At 39.9% G+C, this 23,061-nt stretch overlaps 1 protein-coding gene and 2 long non-coding RNA genes across 4 annotated transcripts; 1 reads left to right on the top strand and 2 right to left on the bottom strand.

The window, feature by feature from the left end:
* Positions 1 to 1,962: 1,962 nt before the first annotated feature.
* Positions 1,963 to 6,162, bottom strand: LOC136420411 (uncharacterized). Its single transcript, XM_066407307.1, has 4 exons — positions 5,905 to 6,162; positions 4,334 to 4,451; positions 3,539 to 3,777; positions 1,963 to 3,241 (listed from the first exon to the last, which is right to left on the bottom strand). The coding sequence occupies exons 1-4, from the start codon at positions 6,151 to 6,153 to the stop codon at positions 2,756 to 2,758; spliced, it is 1,092 nt and encodes a 363-aa protein (XP_066263404.1). The 5' UTR covers positions 6,154 to 6,162; the 3' UTR covers positions 1,963 to 2,755.
* A 6,067-nt stretch (positions 6,163 to 12,229) lies between these two features.
* On the top strand, positions 12,230 to 15,033 carry LOC136420417 (uncharacterized). Of its 2 annotated transcripts, none has more exons than XR_010753206.1 (3): positions 12,230 to 12,581; positions 14,447 to 14,653; positions 14,951 to 15,033. It is a non-coding gene; the product is annotated as an uncharacterized lncRNA (long non-coding RNA). The 2 variants fall into 2 exon arrangements; XR_010753205.1 differs by having other exon boundaries at positions 12,249 to 12,581; positions 14,447 to 14,566.
* Positions 15,034 to 18,734: 3,701 nt separating this feature from the next.
* LOC136420421 (uncharacterized) lies at positions 18,735 to 22,565 on the bottom strand. Its single transcript, XR_010753208.1, has 2 exons — positions 22,312 to 22,565; positions 18,735 to 19,090 (listed from the first exon to the last, which is right to left on the bottom strand). It is a non-coding gene; the product is annotated as an uncharacterized lncRNA (long non-coding RNA).
* Between the last annotated feature and the right edge of the window lie 496 nt (positions 22,566 to 23,061).

A 23,061-nucleotide genomic window follows, 5' to 3' on the forward strand; every position in this document is an offset into this window, starting at 1 on the left:
GATACATTGAGAATTTTTTTTGGAGATGCTAGTAATGAACCTTCGTATCCTACGAGTAAACACACTTTGATTTTGCAAAGATGGAGAACATTTTGTATTTCAAACATTTTGTTGGCTAGGTTGTAGTAAATATAACATTTTTTTCAGACAAAACGTCAATTATGAATTAGCTCATCAATCTAGTATTAGTGCATGTGTTAGGAAGGTTAAGACAAATGTCCCTTTTTATTCGTAAGAATATAAGGACATGATATTGTATACGGTAAATAATGCATATGAAATAAGATTTTGTATTATCTTAGTATTAGTTTTGTTATTTAGAACTAACACATAGTGACAAGTCCATTCATGTGTTAGGAATATGTTAAGAAAAATGTCACTTTTATTTGTTAGAATGTAAGGACATAAAACTGTATATGGTACATAATGCATATGAAATAATATTTTGTATTATTTTAGTAATAGTTTTGTGTATTCCTGTTCAAGAGCAGCATTAGGTGTTGATATGTAGAACAAGTATAGTTAGTTCTATAGGTAAACTCAGTCTGTAATGTTATGTTATTTGCATCTATATCTGTAGAATTTTTAAGTTTATAACTTGACAACGATAATAAATTTTATGCTAACTATAGTAGCAAATGATGATCAGTTGACCCAACAAAATCAAGAAAATATTGATCGTTGCAAATAATGATGTTGTATATCTGTTTGCATGTGTATTGTAGTATTGTATAAAGATGTGGGTTGCGGTTTTCATCGAAAAAAAAAAACTAATACGAAATGTTCGTTATACAATGTACTTTATTATCCATACTATCCTAATCAAAATAATGATAACATCAAGTGAATTCGTTTGTGATAGTTAAATTTTGTTTTTCATAACCCTTTTCCATACTTAGGTATCTTTGTTAAGAATGAACATTATCAGTGTTGAATTATTAAAATAAAACTATTTTTGTTTCGATGATGAAAAAATGTCGCAATGTTTCTAAAATGAAAATCTTATCATTAAATGTAACTGTTGCGGTATTGTTCTCCAATGACTCTGTAATAACCGATATATATTTAAGTTATGATGTCATTTAGTATGTTATGAGAAAATAATGCACCATCATGTAATACTTCCTCTGCATTAGAATAAATGTGTACAATAACACCATAAGATTGGCATATCTTACCCAGATAGGCGTTGATATGGCAATGGTCAGCAATGAAAATTATGGTGTATTATGGTAAATGGATATCTTAGGGAAATGTCATTGTTTCTTAATGTTGAATGGTGACCCTTTTACAATCTCACAATGCACAACGTGAATACATTTTGTGATATCGGGAGACCGGTCACGTGTTCCTATTTTTATCTAATACATACCTTAAGTTTAAATCTGATGTTGCAGAAACTAATGACAACTTGTAAAGTAAAAAAAAAAAGGAGACATGTGAGCATTTATTAATAAGTGCCATCGATAAAGGAGCAAGAGTGATCGGCCACAACTCACGGCCCTCAAATTCGCTATGATGTAACTATATTACACATATTAATTATCCAACGAATGGGTCTGCTTTATTCCTAATTCCCCACTGGCTATAAGCTGTGCGTTCGAACATACAAGTGCAAAATGGTGTTTTTCTGCAAATCCGCTGTCTTTCATGTTGAGACTGGGTAAACTTGCATGAGAGTTCATTGCCACTTCTAGATGTTAACGGAACACAGGTTTTCTCTAACCATACAAAATTTTGCATGCTTACATACACGATATACAAGATATAAATCCTTATTACTACAATGCTGCTAGAATGAATAAACGATGATGACTAAACAAAAGGAAAATACAATGTAGCAAATTGAACGGAAGCGATAACATTGATATTAATGTTGTTAGTTTCCTCTCTGTAACAGTGGGGGTTCAAGCGCCTCCAACTGATCAGTCTAACTGGTCGCGACCTTTTAGCCTAGTGGTTGCCTGTGATCTGGGCTGCCGGTTTCGGCGTGGGTTCGAATCTCAGTTGGGATCACTTGTTTCTACTCGCTCCTTTGATTTGTTCCACTGGTTCCCACACCGGTCCTGTGAGTAACGATCAGATCACACAGGGAGTATCGTACTCGGAGACTCGGACGAGTCTAGAAAGAAAAGGGGGAGTAGTGTAACAGTGGGGGTTCAAGCGCCTCCAACTGATCAGTCTAACTGGTCGCGACCTTTTAGCCTAGTGGTTAAGGCGTGCGTGCCTGTGATCTGGGCTGCCGGTTTCGGCGTGGGTTCGAATCTCGGTTGGGATCACTTGTTTTTACTCGCTCCTTTAATTTTTTCCATCTCTACATGTAGATGAAAAGTGCGCCTCTAATGCTCGTTGTTAAAACGCCACAGTCAGAAAATTCTAACGGCAATATCTATTTGTGAGTATTTTATATCGACATCGTATGTATATCTTTCTAAAGAATAGTCTAGCTAGGTTTCAGAGAATCTTCGTTTCACTAAAACTTAAACTTCTTCTATTCCCATCTTCTATTCTAAAACATTTTCTTTCTTCAAGAACACCCTTGCTTCATAATAACTAATCCACAAAAGTTTTTCTTTCTTCATAACCTGATGTCAGACACAGAATTCATTATACCACCAAACTTTAAAGATTAGTGAGAGTCCCATCGAGAACAAAATCGGGTTGGTCGATCCCTACGTTGGAATGGAAAAGAATCTTAGAAATAATTCCCATCTCCCATTCCCCTATCCAGCTTTTCCCACCGCCGGGCCCCCTACTAGCGACCATATGCCCCGCCTGACTGTTGACTCCAAAAGCTTCTCGTATCTTCCCTCCCTGTATCTTTATCGCTGAATCTGATACCGAGGCAATCCATGACTTTCATCACCATTGCCTCTTTGTACACCATCAACTCTTCGTACCTCAGAACTACATGGAAACGTTGAGTGGAACCATGGTCTGTCATCGCGACTGCTTTCTGCATCAGCTCGAGCCAAACACATGCCGTAAACCAGACTATACCATGGGGGACAGGGAGAGATGCGAACATGGGGTTTTCCCATGGAGAGGACGCAGCCATAACGGCTATTTTCCTACTCTCGGCGTGATCTAGCTTGAGAGCTGTTAGCAGCCAGTACTTCCAATAGCTTCCTCCTGTGATCATGCGTGCGTAGGAATCCACTGTGCCGGTCAGACCACGATACAAAAGGATGGTCTTCGCACCTGGCACGGCTTTGCACAGTAGATCTGCTATAGAAGTGACCTGTGGATGCATTGAGATTGCAATGAATCATCCTATTGGCAGTATTGCTACAATTGGAACCAAGCATAATAGACAGCAGAAAATCTTTGATATCTTTCTATACAAGACATAGTTTTTTTCATATCGAGTGGGGCTTATAGCATTCCATATTTGACTATTGACTATTGGCGGAATGTTCATCATCTGTCTGACCCAAGTCCTGTAGACACGGGACTTTTCCAAGTGTGAGTATAACAGTTTATTTCTCAACGTGTAATTTACTACGTCACTCAGATGAACTTTAATGCTGTTACTAACCTGTCCACGCATTTTGAAACACACCACCGTTTGGGACGGGTTGCCCTGCCACAGCGTGAAGTTGAAAAGGGTGTTTGTGTGGCAAATGACGCCCATCAATTTCGCCATGTCGTCTTCATCTAGTTTCTTCTTTGTGACGACATATTGACAGAAGCTGGTGTAAACGTCAGACTCGGAGATGGTGTGGATAACGCCGCTCGCCTGAAGGGCCTTCGTCAGCAATGTTGAACCACAGCGCGCTGTTTGAAAATGTGTGACGTTAATAACGTCTTTTATAGTGACTGGCGTTTTTTTACGAATTTTCTTTAATACTTTTGACCTTCATATAAAATCTTTGCACCTTCCAAAGCATCTGACCTTCCTACAAAACATTTGACCCTCCTACAATCATTTTACCTTCCTATAAAACATTTGACCCGCACACAAAACATTTGACCCTCCTACAAACATTTTATCTTCCTAAGAAATCTTTGACCTTCCTATAAATCCTTTGACCATCCTACAAACATTTGACCTTCCTACAAACCCTTCGACCTTCCAAAAGGTTGGCAGAATGGCACATATGTGTCATTTTCTATCTATTGTTTGATGAAATGAATTTGAATCTTAGCATGAAAGTCCTAATTATTTTAGCGTTGGTTTATGTAGTAAAATCAGCCTTTTCATAATGCTCAGATTTGAATCGTAACAATGACCCAAAACATGTGACTGGCTCTTGTAAGCCTTGTTTTGTGGTGAAATTACAGCAAAACCTTCAAAAAACAACTTTAAGGTAGACAAGCTTTAGTTACTTACTGGTTTGGAAGAGGAATGTAGTAGTGATGTGTTTGACGTCCTTAGCAACCTCAGCAGCCACGCCCGGCAACAGGGAGAATGGAATAACCAGCAATGTTTCAGCATCTAGACGCAGTGCCTAAAATCAAAGAGATAAAGGCGACTGAGTTTTGAATGGCCCCTTTGAAAACTTTATGTACCATGACAAAAAACATCAGTTTTGAACCATAAAGGCGCGCTGTTTAAAAATGTATGACGTAATTGACGTCTACTATTGTGACCGCCATGACTGTCCGAAGAGTGACTTCAATGCAATCAATTTTCCCTCACGCTGCCCTGCTGGGTAATCCTGTTTATCGGTCTGTATCTGAATCTGTATGGCCGGTAAACCGCACTTCGGCGAAACACACCAAGCACGCGGCACGGCAGCAGCTGTTTATATTACACTGAACGGTCTGATGCACCTTACTTTTGCACATCTGACTGCAACTATTCAGTGAAGATGTTCCTACAGTATTTGATGACAACAAGTTTCATCCCAATGTGGTTCTCGGGAAAAACGAACGGTCCATGTACGGCAGGCCCCTGTGTGGTGTCCAGTAGTAACCCTTGTGGTACATGGTGTCAGCTGGCTCTCACAGTTAGGTCGGTGTATCTTTGGCAGGGACTCGGTCTTATCTAAGTCCGAATCGAAATACCTAGGGGCCCACTCGAGTTGCAATCGCCGTGAGTCTTTCGAGACCCCGCCCTAAAATACAACAAGTTAGGCTCGCTACATGACGGTGTTGTCAAAAACAGCCTCTAAGGTACTCGACGCGGATTTCCTGTTTTCAGCGGTTGCCAACTATGATTTAATTTTCATATCTTATATATCTAAATATTTCATATCTATCAATACCATCTACAATCCCTTCAGAATCGTGACGTAAACTAGAAAGGCCGTCATTTACTCCTGAACAAACATAACACATTTCACTCTCTCCTCATGCAATAATGGACGTTTTGTAATGATCTAAGCTACATTTGTTTAAATGTGTCGTTCTTTGCGCGTGTGTTCCTGCAACATGACCTCAGGTAACCTGAATGGAACACGTGTTCTCTGGCCAGCAGCAAACGGAACACGCGGAACCTTAGCTAGAACGTGGAGCGGAGATTGCACTTTTGGCCTGCTTTTGGTCTGAAAATAGGCCCAAAAGTCTGCATTAAGCATTTTGAAGTGACGTACACCAGACATGTGATTGAAGTCCTATACGAACATGTTCAATGCACTATGTACCGAATTCCAGGTCATTTGCATGCAATACCAGGACACAAGAGCCCAAAATGTAATTTTTGCCTAGAAATACCCCACAAAAATTCCGTAAAAATGTCTTTAAGGCATGTTTAACAAAAAGATTTAAAAAAAAAAAAGCCTGGGGGTGTTTGCCGTCTTTACCTCCATGCTAAACGTCAGGTTGTTTGGTCCAAAATTGGCGGAGTTGAATCGATTTGAAGATTTGGCAGGAGGAGAAGAAGAACATGAACACACAAAAATCATATCAATCTGCCCACACCTCTAGTATGGGGAGTGAAATATAATAACACTCCCTTACCTCGCCAAAGAAAGGAGCTTTCCTCGTCTTAGAAATGTCTTCAGACTTCGCCAAAACGAGGGTGTTAGCCTCCATGTCTGCACAGCACACGTAGAAGTCGCGACCGTGATCCCGGAAGAACTGAGCGGGGTTGTCCACTGACACTTTGTCTCCAGCTGGCTCGAAGTCGCTGACGTGAGTTCGATCCCACTGGTGATATCCTTGTCTGTGGAAACTGCTCTTGCATCGTACTTGTCTCAGGTACGCCATTTTGGAAGTGCTTCTAGAATATGAACAATGCGACGCCTTAGCATGAAAGTTGGTAAAGTAAATAATGAGAAATAAAGTTTTAAAAAACTCCAACTAAAAACAAATGACGTGTGACGTCAGCACTGGGTCAAAGTTCGTCGGAAGTTTGTACCGCCCCCCGTCCCGGTTGAGAGAAGTGAAGAGAAAAATCGATGTCTTGGTACATGAAACTAGGATGTACTTTGTGTAGTGATTGGGGCAATGTCTGTCTAACAATAAAATACTATAAGCCATACATCTGCAGCGATGTTTAAATTCAAAGCTATTATCATTCCAAACACAAACAAAAAAGTTTTTGACCATACTGTAAATCGTACAAAACAGCTACAAAATAAGCAAACATACGCCGTTGTTTATTCTTTGCCAAACTTTTTTTTCATTCGATCAACAAGAGAAACATAATGTTTACCTTGCGCCCTCCAGATTTTACTGATCATGCCTAGGTTTTTCACTCATTCATCTTTTACGCTGTTGATTTTTAAAGTGTGTCTTGTGTATATATACTTCTGCAATAAAGATGATGTTGAACACCCATCCATATAATCGAATCAACAAATCCTTGCAAGTAACAAAATTTAATGTAAGAGCAAGAAAATTTGAGGTGAAGACAACCACAAGACATAAGATAGTGACCCAGTACTTTTCGTCTCAAGATTCTTCTTTATAACTGGTCTGATATAATTCAGACTTCAAGGTGATAAGAAACAGTCTGTTAAGATGTTTTGGGTACAGCTTTGAGTTGATTGAGTTTTCATTTAGCACTCCTTTTAATGCATTTAACCCTATTTAGACTGGACTTTTTACAAGTGGACGTTAATGATTTCTGTAATTTTGGTAATGTTATTACGTAATATGACGTAAATATGACGTCATCTTTTTCTTTTGCCTAAATATGGAATTTCCGTAATATCTAAAGGTATTAAACAAAAAAAATGTGTCTTATTGATGTCAATGTATACAAAGATATCTGACGTTAATGCTAACTACATAGAATGACGTCATGTGTTGTAAGCGATCCCTTTGGATGCGCCATCTTGGATCGGCCATTTTAAATTTTTTTAAAATCTTTTTTTCAACTGATGACCCCAAAACACACTGAAAATAGACTATAAACGTTAATCTTAATGCTCCCGATAAATATACTACCAGGTAGTAACGATTTGGAAGACGAAAAAGCCTGTTGATACCGAAAATAGAGTAATGGTCCGCCATCTTTGATTTTGACCGATTACGTCATCAAATTAGCATAAATTATGAATATTCAATCATGAAAATTATGTCTTGTTATATATGATGTTAAACATGTTGGAAAACTAGTGTGGTTGAGCCAGAAAACCTAAGAAATATCATTGTTTTTACAAAATTAGTAATTTTTGCATAAAATGCCTGTCAGAAACCCGTTGCGATGACTACACGAAAAATGATAAACTTTAACCATTATCATAAAATTGTTGCCAGCTAAATCTTACGAAAAGTCACCCATTTTGGTAGTCCTAGAATTCGTCGTTTGGCAGTTATACGATGTCAAAGTTGGGGCGGGCACTTTTAGCCCCCCCCCCCTCCCCCCACACACAGTCTAGGTAGGGTTAATAGTTTGTTCGGAGGCGCGGCGAAGAATTTGCTCCAAATTACTAAACTAGCTGGTGAGTTACGTCGAAGGCCCAGGGCGATTATGACGCCTAAACAGATACAGATTCTATATATAGTGTTCCTTAATTACACACCCTAAGGCCACAAGGTGACACACTTTTACACATGGACCTAGAAGACCCTAGATTGTAGCTACTTAAGGCAAATAAACAGTTTCTTTTCCTCATCAATTTTCTCCATGGAACGAGCTAAATGTTTATTGGATATGCAAAATATGCCTTGTAAACGATACAAAAATTTGCGCAACCCTTTTCTTTGACGTGATCATTACATTTTATTCAGCCCACAATGAACAAAAGGCGTGAAACACGCCTCCACTCCCTCTTGCATGTCACTGATATGTTGTTTATCATTGAACTATTTTACAACTAAAAGCGCCGAATTTTAGTCTCTACCAGGCTAACCGTGCCGGCTATAGGGAGAACATTTGCCGGGGGACTTTGGTCATGGAGGGTAACATTCTCCGTAGCCGACTTCCTTTATGCAATTGATTCGTTTAGCCAATTTCTACTATATTCCCAGCGACCCGCGGAGGCTGGCAGAGCCTAGCCGAATTTCACGACATGAGTTTCATATTGCCTAGCAACGGTTGCCATGTAGATAAAATCTATATTAGAAATATGAATTTTATGGCATGAAATGTTCATGCAAAGATTAATGCACTTATTGTTATCTTTCACCAATCTCCTTGCCTATTATATAAGAATGGGCCAGCCTTGAAGTGCTCCCAGTGACCCTTGACCTTTGAAACTGGAAACTGGTGTATTCAGTTTGACAGCTACATTTTGTACGCCCATGAGGCTTCCCAACAGGCAAGACTTAACACAATATTTAACTATCTAGTTCCGCGTCAAAACTATTGATGTTATGTTGAATACCTACTTTTGCGGACACCTCCCTGAGAGGGGCCTGCGTGTGGGCGTCTCGAGAACGCTCAAGAGGAGGGACCGGTTACACTACTAGGTGCATTAATGTGAAAATTATGTGAATTTGCTGCAAAATTCCAAGAAAATGTGACATAATGTGAATCTGATTATAAATATGTGAAACCCAAAATGTGATTTGTTTTCAAAATGTGAATCGCGAAATGTTATCATATGTGAAACAATGTGACCCTTTGAAAAATTTGAATCCATTATGTGAATTCGCACAGCCCAAAAACGCGACCCCAAAAAATGTGAATCTGAAATGTGAGAAAATGTGAAGAAATGTGAAGAGGTCTTCTTCCGCAAACTGCAAAGAGTCAAATGTGAACTTATGTGAAATTGAAATCACATTTTTTCACAGAATCCTGGGAATGTAATTTTATGTGATAATGTTTCACATAATTTCACATTTACCGGTGTCTAGCTGATTATGTGATTTTATGTGAAAAAACGCCCAACAGGCAACAGCTTTTATTTTCCACAGTAAATACAATGTTGATGTAGTAATCATCTATATAATTGTCAATAAGAAATATATATTAATGCAATCAATCAATCAATCAATAATTCGCGAGCATCAGGAGATAATGCAGCACCCTTTAAACTTTACTTCTCCAGCTTCTACCGACGTTCGATGTTGTAAATGCTATCAGAATTAATCTCTGGCAATATTTACATTATAATATCATTATCAAGTATGTGTTAAGTGAGCTCACGGGTGGATGCTGTAAACATTTCCGCTGCTGTATGACTTCGAAATTCCTAACCTGGCATCCAGTCTGGCGTGTCGTCATTAGCTATAGGCCGGGCTAAGTTCGGCCAAGCTTTCTTTCGGGAAGACTGAGCTTTCTGCCGTTACCGTACAGGTTATCTTCGGCAACAGGTGGATATCACATGGTAAAAATGTAATCGGTCGCAACGATAAACGGGGAACAAATGAACACCTACCACGTAAAACTACTATCGGGTGCCAAATATTACCCCCGGGGGCGGTAAACCCTTCTGTCCCGAAGAGATCCCGGCCAATACACGGTAGACCGGATTCCAGATTAATGGTCCCTTGACTTGGGATCTAAAATACAACGAGCCCAAGGAATCATACTAGAATCTAACTTATGTTCTGATGTTAAACACCTCTATCCAACTTCTTACAGTGTCTTTAACTTTCAAAAAGAAACACGGAACCACCGACTTTTCAATACGAGACGATTTAGTAAAGGTCTGTTAGGGTGTGTATTTGTACTTTCTGTTTTGTATTTTTCAAACCCTCCACAAAACACCCATTACTCAAAATGCATTACTAGGATGCTGTATATCTTGTCATTATAACATACATTTTCAGGGGGGGGGGGCAAAGTTTCTCAGGTTTAGAAAACAACACGGAACTACTAATTTTCTAATCCAAGACTGCCAAACATATGTTTTTTTCATGACGTGTACGAAATCCGCGCTGTGTATATATCTTCCCGAATGAAAATGGTCTAACGCTCTAAAAGTCAACAGCAGCCTATGACCTCATACTAGAATCCGAGATATCTTGTGACTAAAAAACATATCTGTCTTTCTTCCTTCAGTGTTCCTAACACCAGAAAACAACACGGAGCCATAAACTTATAAATACGAGACGACTTACAACAGTGTGTCCGTGAGCGCATTCAAACGCTTTAAACCGCGCGCTGTGTAACTTTCTATTTAGAAGTTTTTCCCTCGAATCCTCCACAAAACACCCGTTACTCAAATTCAATTACTAGGATGCTGTATATCCTGACGTATTACAACATGCATTTTAGGGGTGTCAAAGGTTCGACGGTCTAGAATACAACACGGAACTACTAATTTTCTAATCCAAGACTACCAAACACACGTTTTCTTTGACATGAATGAATTCCGCGCTCTATACATTTCTGCCCGGATCCAATTTTCCAAACGCTGTACTAGTGGCCCGTAGCCTATGATCTTATACTAGAATTCTAGCTATCTTGTGACGTTACAACAAGTCTTTTCAACTTCTTACAGTACTCCTTACACCAGAAAACAACACGGAACCATCAACTTTTCCAATACGAGACGATTTACAATAGTGTGTCCGTGAGCGCATTCAAACTCTTTAAACCACGCGCGCTGTGTTACTTTCTATTTAGAAATCTTTTTTTTCTCAAATCATCCGCAAAACGCCCGTTGCTTATAATGAATTACTAGGATCCTGTATGTTTTGTCGTATTAAAACATACATTTTTGAGGGGGTCAAAAGTTTGTAGGTCTAGAAAACAACACGGAACTATTAATTTTCTAATGCAAGACTGCCCAACTCACGTTTTATTTGACGTGCACGATATCCTCGCTGTATATATTTCTGCCCGGATGCCATTTTCCAAACGCTGTACAAGTGGCCCGTAGCCTATGATCTTATACTAGAATTCTAGGTATTTTGTGACGTTACAACAAGTCTTTTTAACTTCCTAAGGTGTTTGAAACACCAGAAAACAACACGGAACCATCATTTTTTCGATACGAGACGATTTACAATAGTGTACGTGTCCGCGAGCGCATTCAAACTCTTTAAACCGCGCGCGCTGTGTTACTTTCCATTTAAAAGTTTTCTCTCGAATCCTCCACAAAACACCCGTTACCCAAATTGAATTACTAGGATGCTGTATATCTTGACGTATTACAACATGTATTTTAGGGGTTTCAAAGGTTCGACGGTCTAGAAAACAACACGAAACTACTAATTTTCTAATCCAAGACTACCCAACACACGTTTTATTTGACGTGAATGAATTCCGCGCTCTATATATTTCTGCTCGGATGCAATTTTCCAAATGCTCTACAGTGGCCCGTAGCCTATGATCTCCTACTAGAAAACTAGGTATCTTGTGACGTTACAACAAGTCTTTTCAACTTCTTACAGTGTTCCTTACACCAGAAAACAACAAGGAATCATCGACTTTTCGATACGAGACGATTTACAGTAGTGTGTCCGTGAGCGCATTCAAACTCTCTAAACCGCGCGCGCTGTGTAACTTTCTATTTAGAAATCTTCTTTTTCTCAAATCATCCGCAAAACGCCCGTTGCTTATAATGAATTACTAGGATGCTGTATGTTTTGTCGTATTAAAACATACATTTTTGAGGGGGTCAAAGGTTTGTAGGTCTAGAAAACAACACGGAACTATAAATTTTCTAATTCAAGACTGCCCAACTCACGTTTTATTTGACGTGCACAATATCCTCGCTGTATATATTTCTGCCCGGATGCTATTTTCCAAACGCTGTACAAGTGGCCCGTAGCCTGTGATCTTATACTAGAATTTTAGCTATCTTTTGACGTTACAACAAGTCTTCCTACGGTGTTTTAAAAACAAGAAAACAATACGGAACCATCGACTTTTCAATGCGAGACGATTATCAAATGTGTCCGCGAGCGTATTTTTACTCTTTTAACCGCGCCACCCGGTACATATCCAATTCTCGATAGTAATGGTGTTATAGGCAAAGCAATAAGTGCATAGCTATGGTCTTGAAGGACGTCCTCTCGTCCTCTGAAGACCTTGATTTTACCATAGCTACCGGGAGCGCATTTATTGGCTCCTGGTGTACAGGCTCCTGGCGCACAGGCTGATGGGATTTTAGCCGTGACCTGTCGTGAACCTTTCAAAATGGCGGCTTGAAAAATACACACAGTTCTGTGCACGCGAATTTCGTGTCAAATTTTTAAAGATGCTGTACTTTTTGAAGTGCTGACGACCTACTAATCTACCAGAGCGGTGGGTGCAGACTAATTTGGACAAGGTATCAACAGTCTTGCAGCAGGTAGGGATGCCAAAACGTCATAACTTGTACGTAGATGGTCTTCGGGGGAGGGGGGCTGTAACACCTTCTAGTAGTAACGTTATATTCTACAATCACAAAAGTAACGTCAGTACGAAGTATATATTTTGGACCTAGGACGTACTTGTTTAACAACAGTATTTCCCGTAAGATAATTTGAAATCGAGAAAATAGCGCTAGCCTGAGTGTCATCTTAATATTTTATCAATTAGTTCCAGGGCTGATATGAGATTCGAACCCCGGAACTAACTAGGATGACACTCGGGCTTTCCTCGGTAGAGCGTAAAATTTATTGGGGCAAGTCGGTTTATAGGTTACAGAATCTGCAGCAAGTTTAAGTTGCCTTGGTATCCTCAAAAAGAAAGAAGAAGATGAAGATTATGGTATCCGGGCTAATCAGAATTTGAAGAAGGTACATGTAGTAGCCCCCTACTAGGCAACTTACTTACCATTTCTTTTTAACCTCCTTGTTTTCATGTAGGGATATGGGTTGCATTTCATTCATTCCCACTCCCTAGAATAAATGCAACCATTTACGCTTCACAAACATTTTAGCATTTCAATTAGATTAGCTATGATTGATGTTAAAGCTCACTGTATCTCATGGAAATAGGTATGCAGACCCTTTAATATCCATATTTATGTCATACCTGGGCCGCAAAAATGTTTGATATGGGTGTTCCAGACCATGTGATAATTTTCTGTATCACACAGGGTTCTAAGTTGTATCACACGGGCTTCCGAATATTTAGAATGCATTTTGAGCATGCCGGTTGCGCCGCCACCCAAAATTCGAATACCGGATTCGAAGGTTAGAGTCAATAGTGATACAGTTTTTTGTTCGAGGACACAAAGCTCCCTCAACTTCAGGCGCATTCCATACTGAAATGTGTGTTTTCTTGGGTTAGTATGACTAACCTCCTTGGTATGACATAAATGAAATACAACAAGGTGTATTCCGGTCTGCATTACCCACAGTCCCAGCCCTCCTCCTGTTTGTAAACCGGGTTACATTTAGCTAGCACATCAGATTGAAAATATACTAGATGCACATTCACAAGTTACTTTCACGTAGAAGAACTCACTCGTGCTAGTGGGCAGCGATTACCAAGTCCGTCCGCCTGACCAAGCCAACTGCGCCTGCCGTAGTCCACGAAATGTTGCGGTCTCAATCAGTCAATGATTGCTTAGAAATATATATTCAATCATTGTTTATCAAATGTAACAGCACATCTTACTTGGTGATTTCTGGGCGTTTCCTAACTTCAAAGAGATTTGACAGATAAAGCACTCATAAGGAAGGTGTGCTTGTCAAATATATATACACTTTAAAGGAGCGGTGAACCGTGTTTATTGGAATGTTCGGCCACAAACCGGACCGGAAGTGTATGCTGTCTCATTTTTATATTGTCATAGTCCGAAATCGGAAAATGCTTACAAAAAGATTAATATACGCTAGGAAATGATATGAAGCTGCTGTAATCTAAGTATAAGCCTGTATACGTAAATATTAAATGAGCCAGCAAAAATTGTGACATTCTTGGGACTACAGTGGGCAAAGCCGTCGGCTCGCAGTCGGATTTGGTGGTGCCCAGCTCAGTACCTAAAGCCTGCTCGGAAAGTATGTATAGGATGCAATGTTGCGGATTTTATCTGACATAAAGGTAGGTATATTCGGTGTACTTAGACCATGTATTTTAGCAATTGTAGCGAGTCAGATTTCAGAAGGGGAAACCACTGGGGGAGGGGGAAATCGACCTGGGGGGGGGGGGGGCGAAACGTCTTTAACAAAGGACCTGGGGGGGGGGGGACGTCTTTAACCAAGGAATGTTTCAAATATGTTGCAGGCAACCAGTAGCCAACCTTACAGACCAGCACCCAACCATAGCGGGCCTAATTCTCCACTTAGGACTGAGGTCAGATATGATTGGCTGTTGGTCTGCCAGGATCTCAACCCAAAATACCAGGTACCAGGTTCCCCACCTCCATAGACTATGCAGAGGCACTTCAGCTGCATTGAGAACTGTACACAGACTTATCCATAGCACTTCCCGGTATGTCTTGTTCAATTGATTTTATCAATTGCTTTGATCAATTGATTTTATCAGTTGACTAGAAAGTACATGAACTTGATGCTACAATAGTCCCCGGCCCTCAGGCATGAGGATGGGACTAGGTACGGTAAGATACTAGAAACTAAATGTATCTTTTTTTATGGTAAGATTCAGCTTAGCCCTCAACACGCTTACATCATGTTCAACCTCATCTTAGGACTGACAACATAGTACATGCAGTTGTGTTTTTGTCATGTGATCTTACAATATCCAAACTATTTTTAAATTTTTCTCCAGGGTCATGAAGGCCGGTCTCGCGGAGCCTTCCAAGAAAGGCTATAGAAGCCTGGAACATGAAGCTAGGTGCAGGGGAAGACTAGTAAGAGATTGTCATCATAGAGGAAGGACTGTCCATCAGTCTGTGCAAAGTACAGCATAATTTAGGCATGTGTTCCTGTTAGTTATACACCAGCAATGTTAAACATGAATGGAATGGATATTGTTAGATGAATAGACATTGGAGGACATGTGTACATGAACTCTTCAATTAAGGACACATTTTTTTACCCTGTATTTTGATATATTTTGAACAACAGCATTCTTCCATGGTTGAGTTTCATATCCTTGTACACCAGCTATTGTTAAGCTGAACATTACTGCAAGTCCAAACATGCTATTTAGCTGCTATATGTTTTGTTTTTTTGTTATCGGCTAACAAGGTCCACTTTGCGATTGGAACATTATGGTGGCAAGTACTCGCAGTTCTTTTTTTCAGGCCAAATTTTGTGTGACCTTTCCATCAAATCATTATACTGCTTGGCACCTTTTCTTGGCACCTTTACACCCTTTCCAAGAACCGGAATGTGGAGTTAGTGTTAAGCAATATATTGTCCGAGCATGAAAATTCTATTGATGAGGAAAATTACGAAAAAGATTAGAAAATGTGTCATTCAACGTTTGCCAATTTTATTTTCAAGGCAGTAAAGATAATAAGATGTGAGGGTGCTTATCTTTTACAATTAACTGTATGTTGCATTTTAGTACTCTTACAAAGCAGCTTGTCTTCTCTTATGTGTGTTCAAGAAATGAATCATATATTTTGAAAATGTGCAATTTGTAAGTATTTTTCATTTAGCCTAAGTCAGGAAGTACTTACATGTAGTATTACATTAGGCCATGTTGCTTTGATTATACAGATTACATCCTCTGGGATACCCAAAACCGATGTGAACATGCGAATATGAACACAATATGAATGGTGGCTTTTAAAAATGTTATCTTCAATACATGAATATCAAAGCTGAACAATTCCTTTCAATCTATTGTAAGTTGTCTTTCGTGTACATTGTACTTAAAGCTAGGATATAGTACAAAACCTGTTAATGTTGAAATTAGCCCGGAATGAACTTGAAATGAACTGTCTTCACCTACATGCTGTACAAAATAAAATGTATATACCTAGCCTCACAATTAGGATCTGTATTTTCAGTGATACATGCACAAGCTAATGGATCATTTTAAAACCTGAGACGCCATTTAATGTGCACTACTTCGTATAAAAGTTGTACCTTTACGTGTACATGTGTGTGCGGATAGTTGTTGTGATGATGAAGAAACAAGCCACTGATCAAAGGAGTGGTTGTATTTTATCAAACAATCGTAAACTAAAGTTCCATGATCTTAAATAATACGCTGATAATACGCTACAAGATTTACTCCCTGTCTCAAGAGCTATCTGCCTCTAAAATCACGGCCATAGCATGTCCACGGCACGAGATATCAAACAAGATATGAAAGTGTCGTTGCAGTACCCCGGAAACCCACTAGGACGCCTATTATCAAACCTTCGTTTTCCAGATATTAGTATCTTCTGGAGTGACTTGGCAATCAAAAAGAGTTAAGCAGCCCCGAAAACATGTCTTTCTTGACATTTCTTTAATACGGTGTATATGTTTCTTTACATCCGTATTCCATATTCAAATCAACACAAGTAAATATATATCTAAAACTGGGATAACATACAATTCTGGGTAGCTGTAAACTACTTCAATTTCCCTGCAAAGAAAAGGGTCATAAAACGATTCTAGATCTGTCGTTATCGATCAGGAACTCCGTACAACTCATATTTGACAAATAAACGCAGGTTAGACATACTTCCAACCGGGATAGCCTACGATAGTGGGTACAAGAAACTGACTTTAGTTTTTCTGTAGATAAAACGCACTATACACGGTACTCCGCACTGCAGTATGCTGAAGCGTTTAGAGTCATAGATCGTATATAAATCAACGCAGGGTCAAAATATTTCAATCCGGGATAGTCAACAATACTGGGTACCTGAAAATAACTTCAGTTTTCCAGTAGATAAAACGATTCTTTTGCAATCGATCGCGAACATGTTTTTTTCTCAGTCGCACATAACAGTTACCGCGGGGTCGCACGCACTACACACTTTTCGGTACTCCGTACGGCAGTATGCTGAAGCGTTTAGAGTCATAGATCGTATATAAATCAACGCAGGGTCAAAATATTTCAATCCGGGATAGTCAACAATACTGGGTACCTGAAAATAACTTCAGTTTTCCAGTAGATAAAACGATTCTTTTGTAATCGATCGCGAACCTGTTTTTTTTTTCAGTCGCACATAACAGTTACCGCGGGGTCACACGCACTATACACACTTTTCGGTACTCCGTACGGCAGTATGCTGAATCGTTTAGAGTCAGAGATCGTATATAAATCAACGCAGGGTCAAAATATTTCAAACCGGGATAGTCAATAATACTGGGTACCTGAAAATAACCTCAGTTTTCCTGTAGATAAAACGATTCTTTTGCAATCGATCGCGAACATGTTTTTTTCCCAGCCGTTCTCGAGCTCGGCGGCGGGCACTATTTATCTGTACGGTGGACAAGGCACTTCGTGTCGTGATGGCTTATTGCTGTTGTGTAACCATGGCCTTTTTTAATTGTTTTGAGTTGGGAAAAATGTGGCCATGAATTGTAGCATACTGGAATCAATCAGCCAGGCTTACAATATGATTTCCATCGTAATGGGGGCTTGACTAAAATCCTGGTTATTGGATCTTATTGATGTTACTGGAAGAATGCAGGGAGGATCACAACAGGTGGAACCCAAGTCAGGTATCGACACTCCTGGTCCAGTTGATACAACCACGAGAGGTGAAGCCATGCCCGGCGTCGTCAGCCCCATACATTCTGAGGAGAATGACTGTGTCTCCGTAGGCCGAGCAAATACATGTAGCTAGACAGAGCTCAACAGGATGATGCCTTTTCTTTCATAAGCTATTGAAATATTTCATTCCAGGTAATTAACACTCTTTGATAGAGGTATTACCTTCTATTCCAAGAATTTTGCTTTAATGTGCTCCCAACGTTTTATAGTGGAGCACCTACATTTTTCCTGCTTCGCCCAATTTTTAGGGCTAGTAGTGCTTATAAGTAAAAAAGTTATAAGTAATTAGACTGACTTATTATCATTATGTAGCCAAATGATGTTGACCAATTGGGAAGGCTGCATTTTGCCATAACGATTTGCCATCAGTATTGCTCCATTATGATTCCCTTTTGTCTGCTGGCTGTACATGTACAATATGGTAGGGGGAGGGGTGAAGTTAAAAAGTAAGATTGATAAATGATGTCCTTGTTTATAGAATTTACCTTCGCTGATTTTGATTGAATCTGCTTTTTACCATATTTTGAAAGAAACAAATCTGAATATACTGAAAGTGGACCTGTTAATTTTAACTTGACCTATGAGTATGTATGACTTGACAAATGGATCAAGTTCTGTAAGATTACAAGATTTATACATGTATTTTACGTAGGGCTTCGCTCACTCTGTGGTTTAGGCGTTGGTTACAGGAACCAACCATGCCCAACACAAGGCTATATTACCACAATATCCATTGTCAATAAACACTATCTATTATCCAGAATATGATCTTTGCATTCTTATCCATAGTGGACCTGTCTTTGAGTCAAATGTGAAATGACATGTACCCTTCTATGCACATAATTACCAGTCAGGAAAAGACACAATCACCACTAGGACTGAAATGTCAGAAACGTCAGTAAATTTATTGAAACATTTCTTTATCTATTAAAGAACTGATGTTGAAAACATCACTTACAAGGCTACAAACAAATAGCAGTAGTTCTTTGGGAAATATATATATAATGTGATAATATATAACATACAGGCCATAGGACGGACCAAAAATACTCCACATGACTTTTACACTTTTTCACCAAATGTATAAACTGTTTTCTCAAAGCTGGTTTTAATGTAGATGTAGCTTGCCAGGACCATCATAATGTTAGCAGACAGGGAAGGGGTGGTTCAGTTGGGCCTGCTGTCTTCATGCACATCAATGGTTCAGCCATGTGTTGACTTCCACGGTGTGACTTCTGGGACCTATGACAGGAAAAAAGGAAGAATTTAATTTAAATCATGTCCTACATGTAGATTCAACCATACAGTATGCAGTATTTTACCTGTTACAGGGAGTTACAATGTAAGGAGATTGTCGACCACTGTGGATACTCCTACCCATGATTATAAATTGATAGTTTAAACTGTGACCCTCAACATATGTGTAAATCATTAAGGACATTTAACGCTTTCACATATGTACATTCAAACTTTCTTCCATGATTTGTCAATTGATACTGGTAAGCTGAGATTTTACAGACAATGTAAAACCGTATATTGTATTGAGAAATATCTTGAACTTTGAGCAGCGCTCTGCTACCTATAAGATTAGAATCACATGTAGTTTGTCTTCCAGTCAAACCCAACAAAACTAGCACCATGTACATTTTAGAATGTAGCATAACAATCATATAGGTCATCATTTAGAAATCGTTTTCTAACATTTCACAGTTGGCAACTTTCCATACACTGAATATGGCCTTCGAGAAAAAGGGAGCTACCTGGTACACTGGTACAAGGGCTAGGCTAGTGGGTTGGGGTACCTCAGCAGGCTACCATTTCTTGGCTTCAACCCTATAGCTATGTATGGGAGTTTGGACTCTTATACTCATGATCAGTATCTCCTTGAGGAAAAAATGGGTCAAGCTGTGGGTTATCCTGATTGAATCACGGTTATAGCGGTCGCCCAACACTGGTCAGCCCCTAAAAAAGGTCCGGACAGCAGGGATTTGCGTTAAACAGAATACAGCTAGATGTGGGTGGGTTGGAGGGAAGGCACCTGCTCATCATATTGCTGGGAGATGAGGGTAGGGGGTGGTGGTTGGTGGCAGCAATGAAGATCTCGACCAAGACTGGTAGAAAAGCCATCCATTATAAACAAAATTCTATAATATACAATTTAGAGTGTAAGGGGAGGGGTACAAGTAGAAAATTAATAAATAAAACTGGAAGTTGGATGGGCCAAGCAATGAGAGAGCCATTGTATGACACAAATTCAAAACTACTCACAGTCTCACACTAACTGAGTGTGCCTGAATGCATTAGCTTGGAGTCCTGTCTTCTTAGCTTTAGTCCGCTACTCCTTGACGAGGAGCACAGCTTGGGTAGTGGACTAAAGCTAAGAAGGCTGGACTCCCGGGTATAAATGTGTGTGTGTTTGTACAATGTTTAGCGTCATTTGTGTTGTTCCTTTTTTTGTGCAGGATACACGTGCCACTATGCTGTAGCCTGTAGGCCTGACTAGCAGTATACTAGTATTGTATAGGTACAGGGAAGATAACCGTGTATTCCATGTTTAAAAAACTGGTCCTGTCTGTGTTCACTGTGGTGCATGCTCATTGCCCATCCCCCCTCCCACACACCCATCCATTCCCATCCCCCAGGTAAGGGGAAAGACAGGTAACGTTACCACATTCTATAGTATTCTCCAAGCAGGTTTCGGTCGAGTAGGGTAGGAGTGTCCAGGATTTTTAATGTCTCTCTCCCTTCATATTTGCCACCAAATGCATAAGGGTGGGGCATTCCTTTCAGAATCAGTGTCGCTGTCCCGCCCTGCATACCATTAATTCATTGTTTGGCAAATCCTTTATTTGCAAGGGATTATCCGCATCTGCCACACTAGCTGGGGTAAGTGTCCAGCCAGCCGTGCTGGCCCCATGCTGCCCCCATGCTGCCGTCTTTATAGCTAGTGTTTTTTGTTTGTTTTTCGTTTACAAACACTTCAATTTTCCCCAAATATGACAAAAGAATGAAAGCAACGTATGTGAAATAAACGTGTTTATGTTTTGAACTGTAATTAAATATTGTTGCAAATTAGCCGAATGTCAGAGCACTATGAGGTTTTTTTCTCGAGGAACTTAACCAGTACCATCTTGTACCGACTGATACACAAACAAATCAATAGCAAATCAAGTACAAGGATGTATCAAAATCACACGGTGAGCTATGGGGAGACTGAAAGAGCAGAAAACAGACATGCATTTACAAAGTTTATACACACGTTGGACCTTGGGCAAGACCAGAGACACCCACAGCGGGCAATCAGAAACTATGAACAGTAAATCTAAGCTGTGTCAGACTCCGTGCATGTTACAAATCGGCCATAATGTGTCAGAGTCATTATATCTAAAAGGCTTGAAGCATTCTGTTCTGTCGCAGAGGTGAGGGGAGAGAGACTCGATATCTCCAGGGCACTGTGAGTGAACCCCGCCTACCCAGAGAGCTCAGCCTGCTCGGGGTGTTGGTTCACCCCATTGGATTAAACTACGGTGGCGGCGAAACTACGGTGGCTGCGAAACTCTATATCAGTATATGGCAGCTAAAAAGACAATCTGACAGAAGCGGGTCAATATAGCAGACTGGGCCCGGTAGAACACACCTAAGCCAGCCCGTAGAGACGGGTGACCAGGCTAACCCTGCTCGACCAGGACCTCTGCTTGGAGAGTAACCCCAATCCCCCAGCAAAGTCATCAGTACTAGTTACCTTCCCGCCAGCCCAACCTCACATTGAGATTATTGACCCATCTTTTCCTCAACGATATTCTATTAAAGGCCGAACCCCCATGAATAGTCTTGGGGCCCAGAAAGGGTATCATGTTGAGGTAAAACACCCCACTAGCCCAGCTCACCTTTTTCGGGAACCCACAGTTAACAAATGTCACGAGCATTTGTATATTTATATTACAATCAGGAGAGGGCTGATACTGGTTAGGTATTTCTATCTCTGTCGTTGTATTCAAAAGGTTAAAGCATAGTCGCTACGAGGAGTCTTGTACCATATGATTTGTACCAGTCAGGAAAAAAAAACACATCCAGTTTCAGTTTGTGTTTAGGTAGTACTGTGCATCGAAAATATCGTTGTGATTTATTTATTTATTTATTTATGTCACACATTTATTTATTGATGGCACACATCCTCGCATTGTTCACCTTGACACATGCAGTATGGTGAGTATAATATTTGCAGGTGACTGGGTACCAACAACCAACCAAGGGACCTTCTTGACCCGATAAAGAACGTTATAGTCTTGGTTATGGTCCGCCAATGTAAAATTATATGGCTGTCAACACATATAGCGTACCATTACAGTATAACTGTTTAAATATGCGATCAAAGGGATTCGGGATATATTTGTCCTTACCTGCATCGATGCAAGGAGATACAGAGCAAATGTTACTTGCAACAAGCATTTTTTTTGTCTTACCTTTTGGGTTGTTAATTTCCCATTTCCTCCGTATGTAGTGGTCCATGTGGGCCCTGGTCGTCCTCGGCATCGCAGCCGCCATTTTGAAACGTTCGGTGCAGGTCACGGCTATCCCATCAGCCTGTGCGCAGGCCGGAGCCACAGCCTGCGCGCCGGAGCCAATATCTTTATGCTCCATAGTTATCGTGAATTAACGTCCTTCAGAGGACGGGAGGACGTACTCTGGTACCATAGCTATGCACTTATTGCTTTGCCTATAAAACCATTACTATCGAGAATTGGATATGTACCGGGTGCACCATCTTTGTGTATGAAGGTGGGTTTTGTACATTTGTACATACATGTGACATACATGGACATTGATAATTTCTATAATTGTTGCAATGTTGATTACCTTCTGAAAGTTACTGTTTTGGGGTAATCACGTCCGCATCCCAGCTTCTTTATAAGAGCTAAGTTTTCAGACTAATATAAAATGCAAAGAATATACACCAAGGAATATGAACAAAGGTGTTTCTTTTTTCTATAAGCAGGAGGAGAGGATTAGATTATGAGATCCAAAAGAAGTCTGCAAGGCGAGTGTCTGAAGAAATAGAGGACATCCAGAAGAGACAAAACACTGAAAGTTACATGGTATGCAGAACACTATGTATTGATGTATCTATAAGTAGACATACATATTAAAGGTGCACTGTATACTCAATCAAACTTATGCTAGCATAGGTAAATAGAGTTAGTTTACATGTCTGA

Source organism: Branchiostoma lanceolatum, chromosome 1 (assembly GCF_035083965.1).
Source record: "Branchiostoma lanceolatum isolate klBraLanc5 chromosome 1, klBraLanc5.hap2, whole genome shotgun sequence".
Classification (NCBI taxonomy): Eukaryota; Metazoa; Chordata; class Leptocardii; order Amphioxiformes; family Branchiostomatidae; genus Branchiostoma; species Branchiostoma lanceolatum.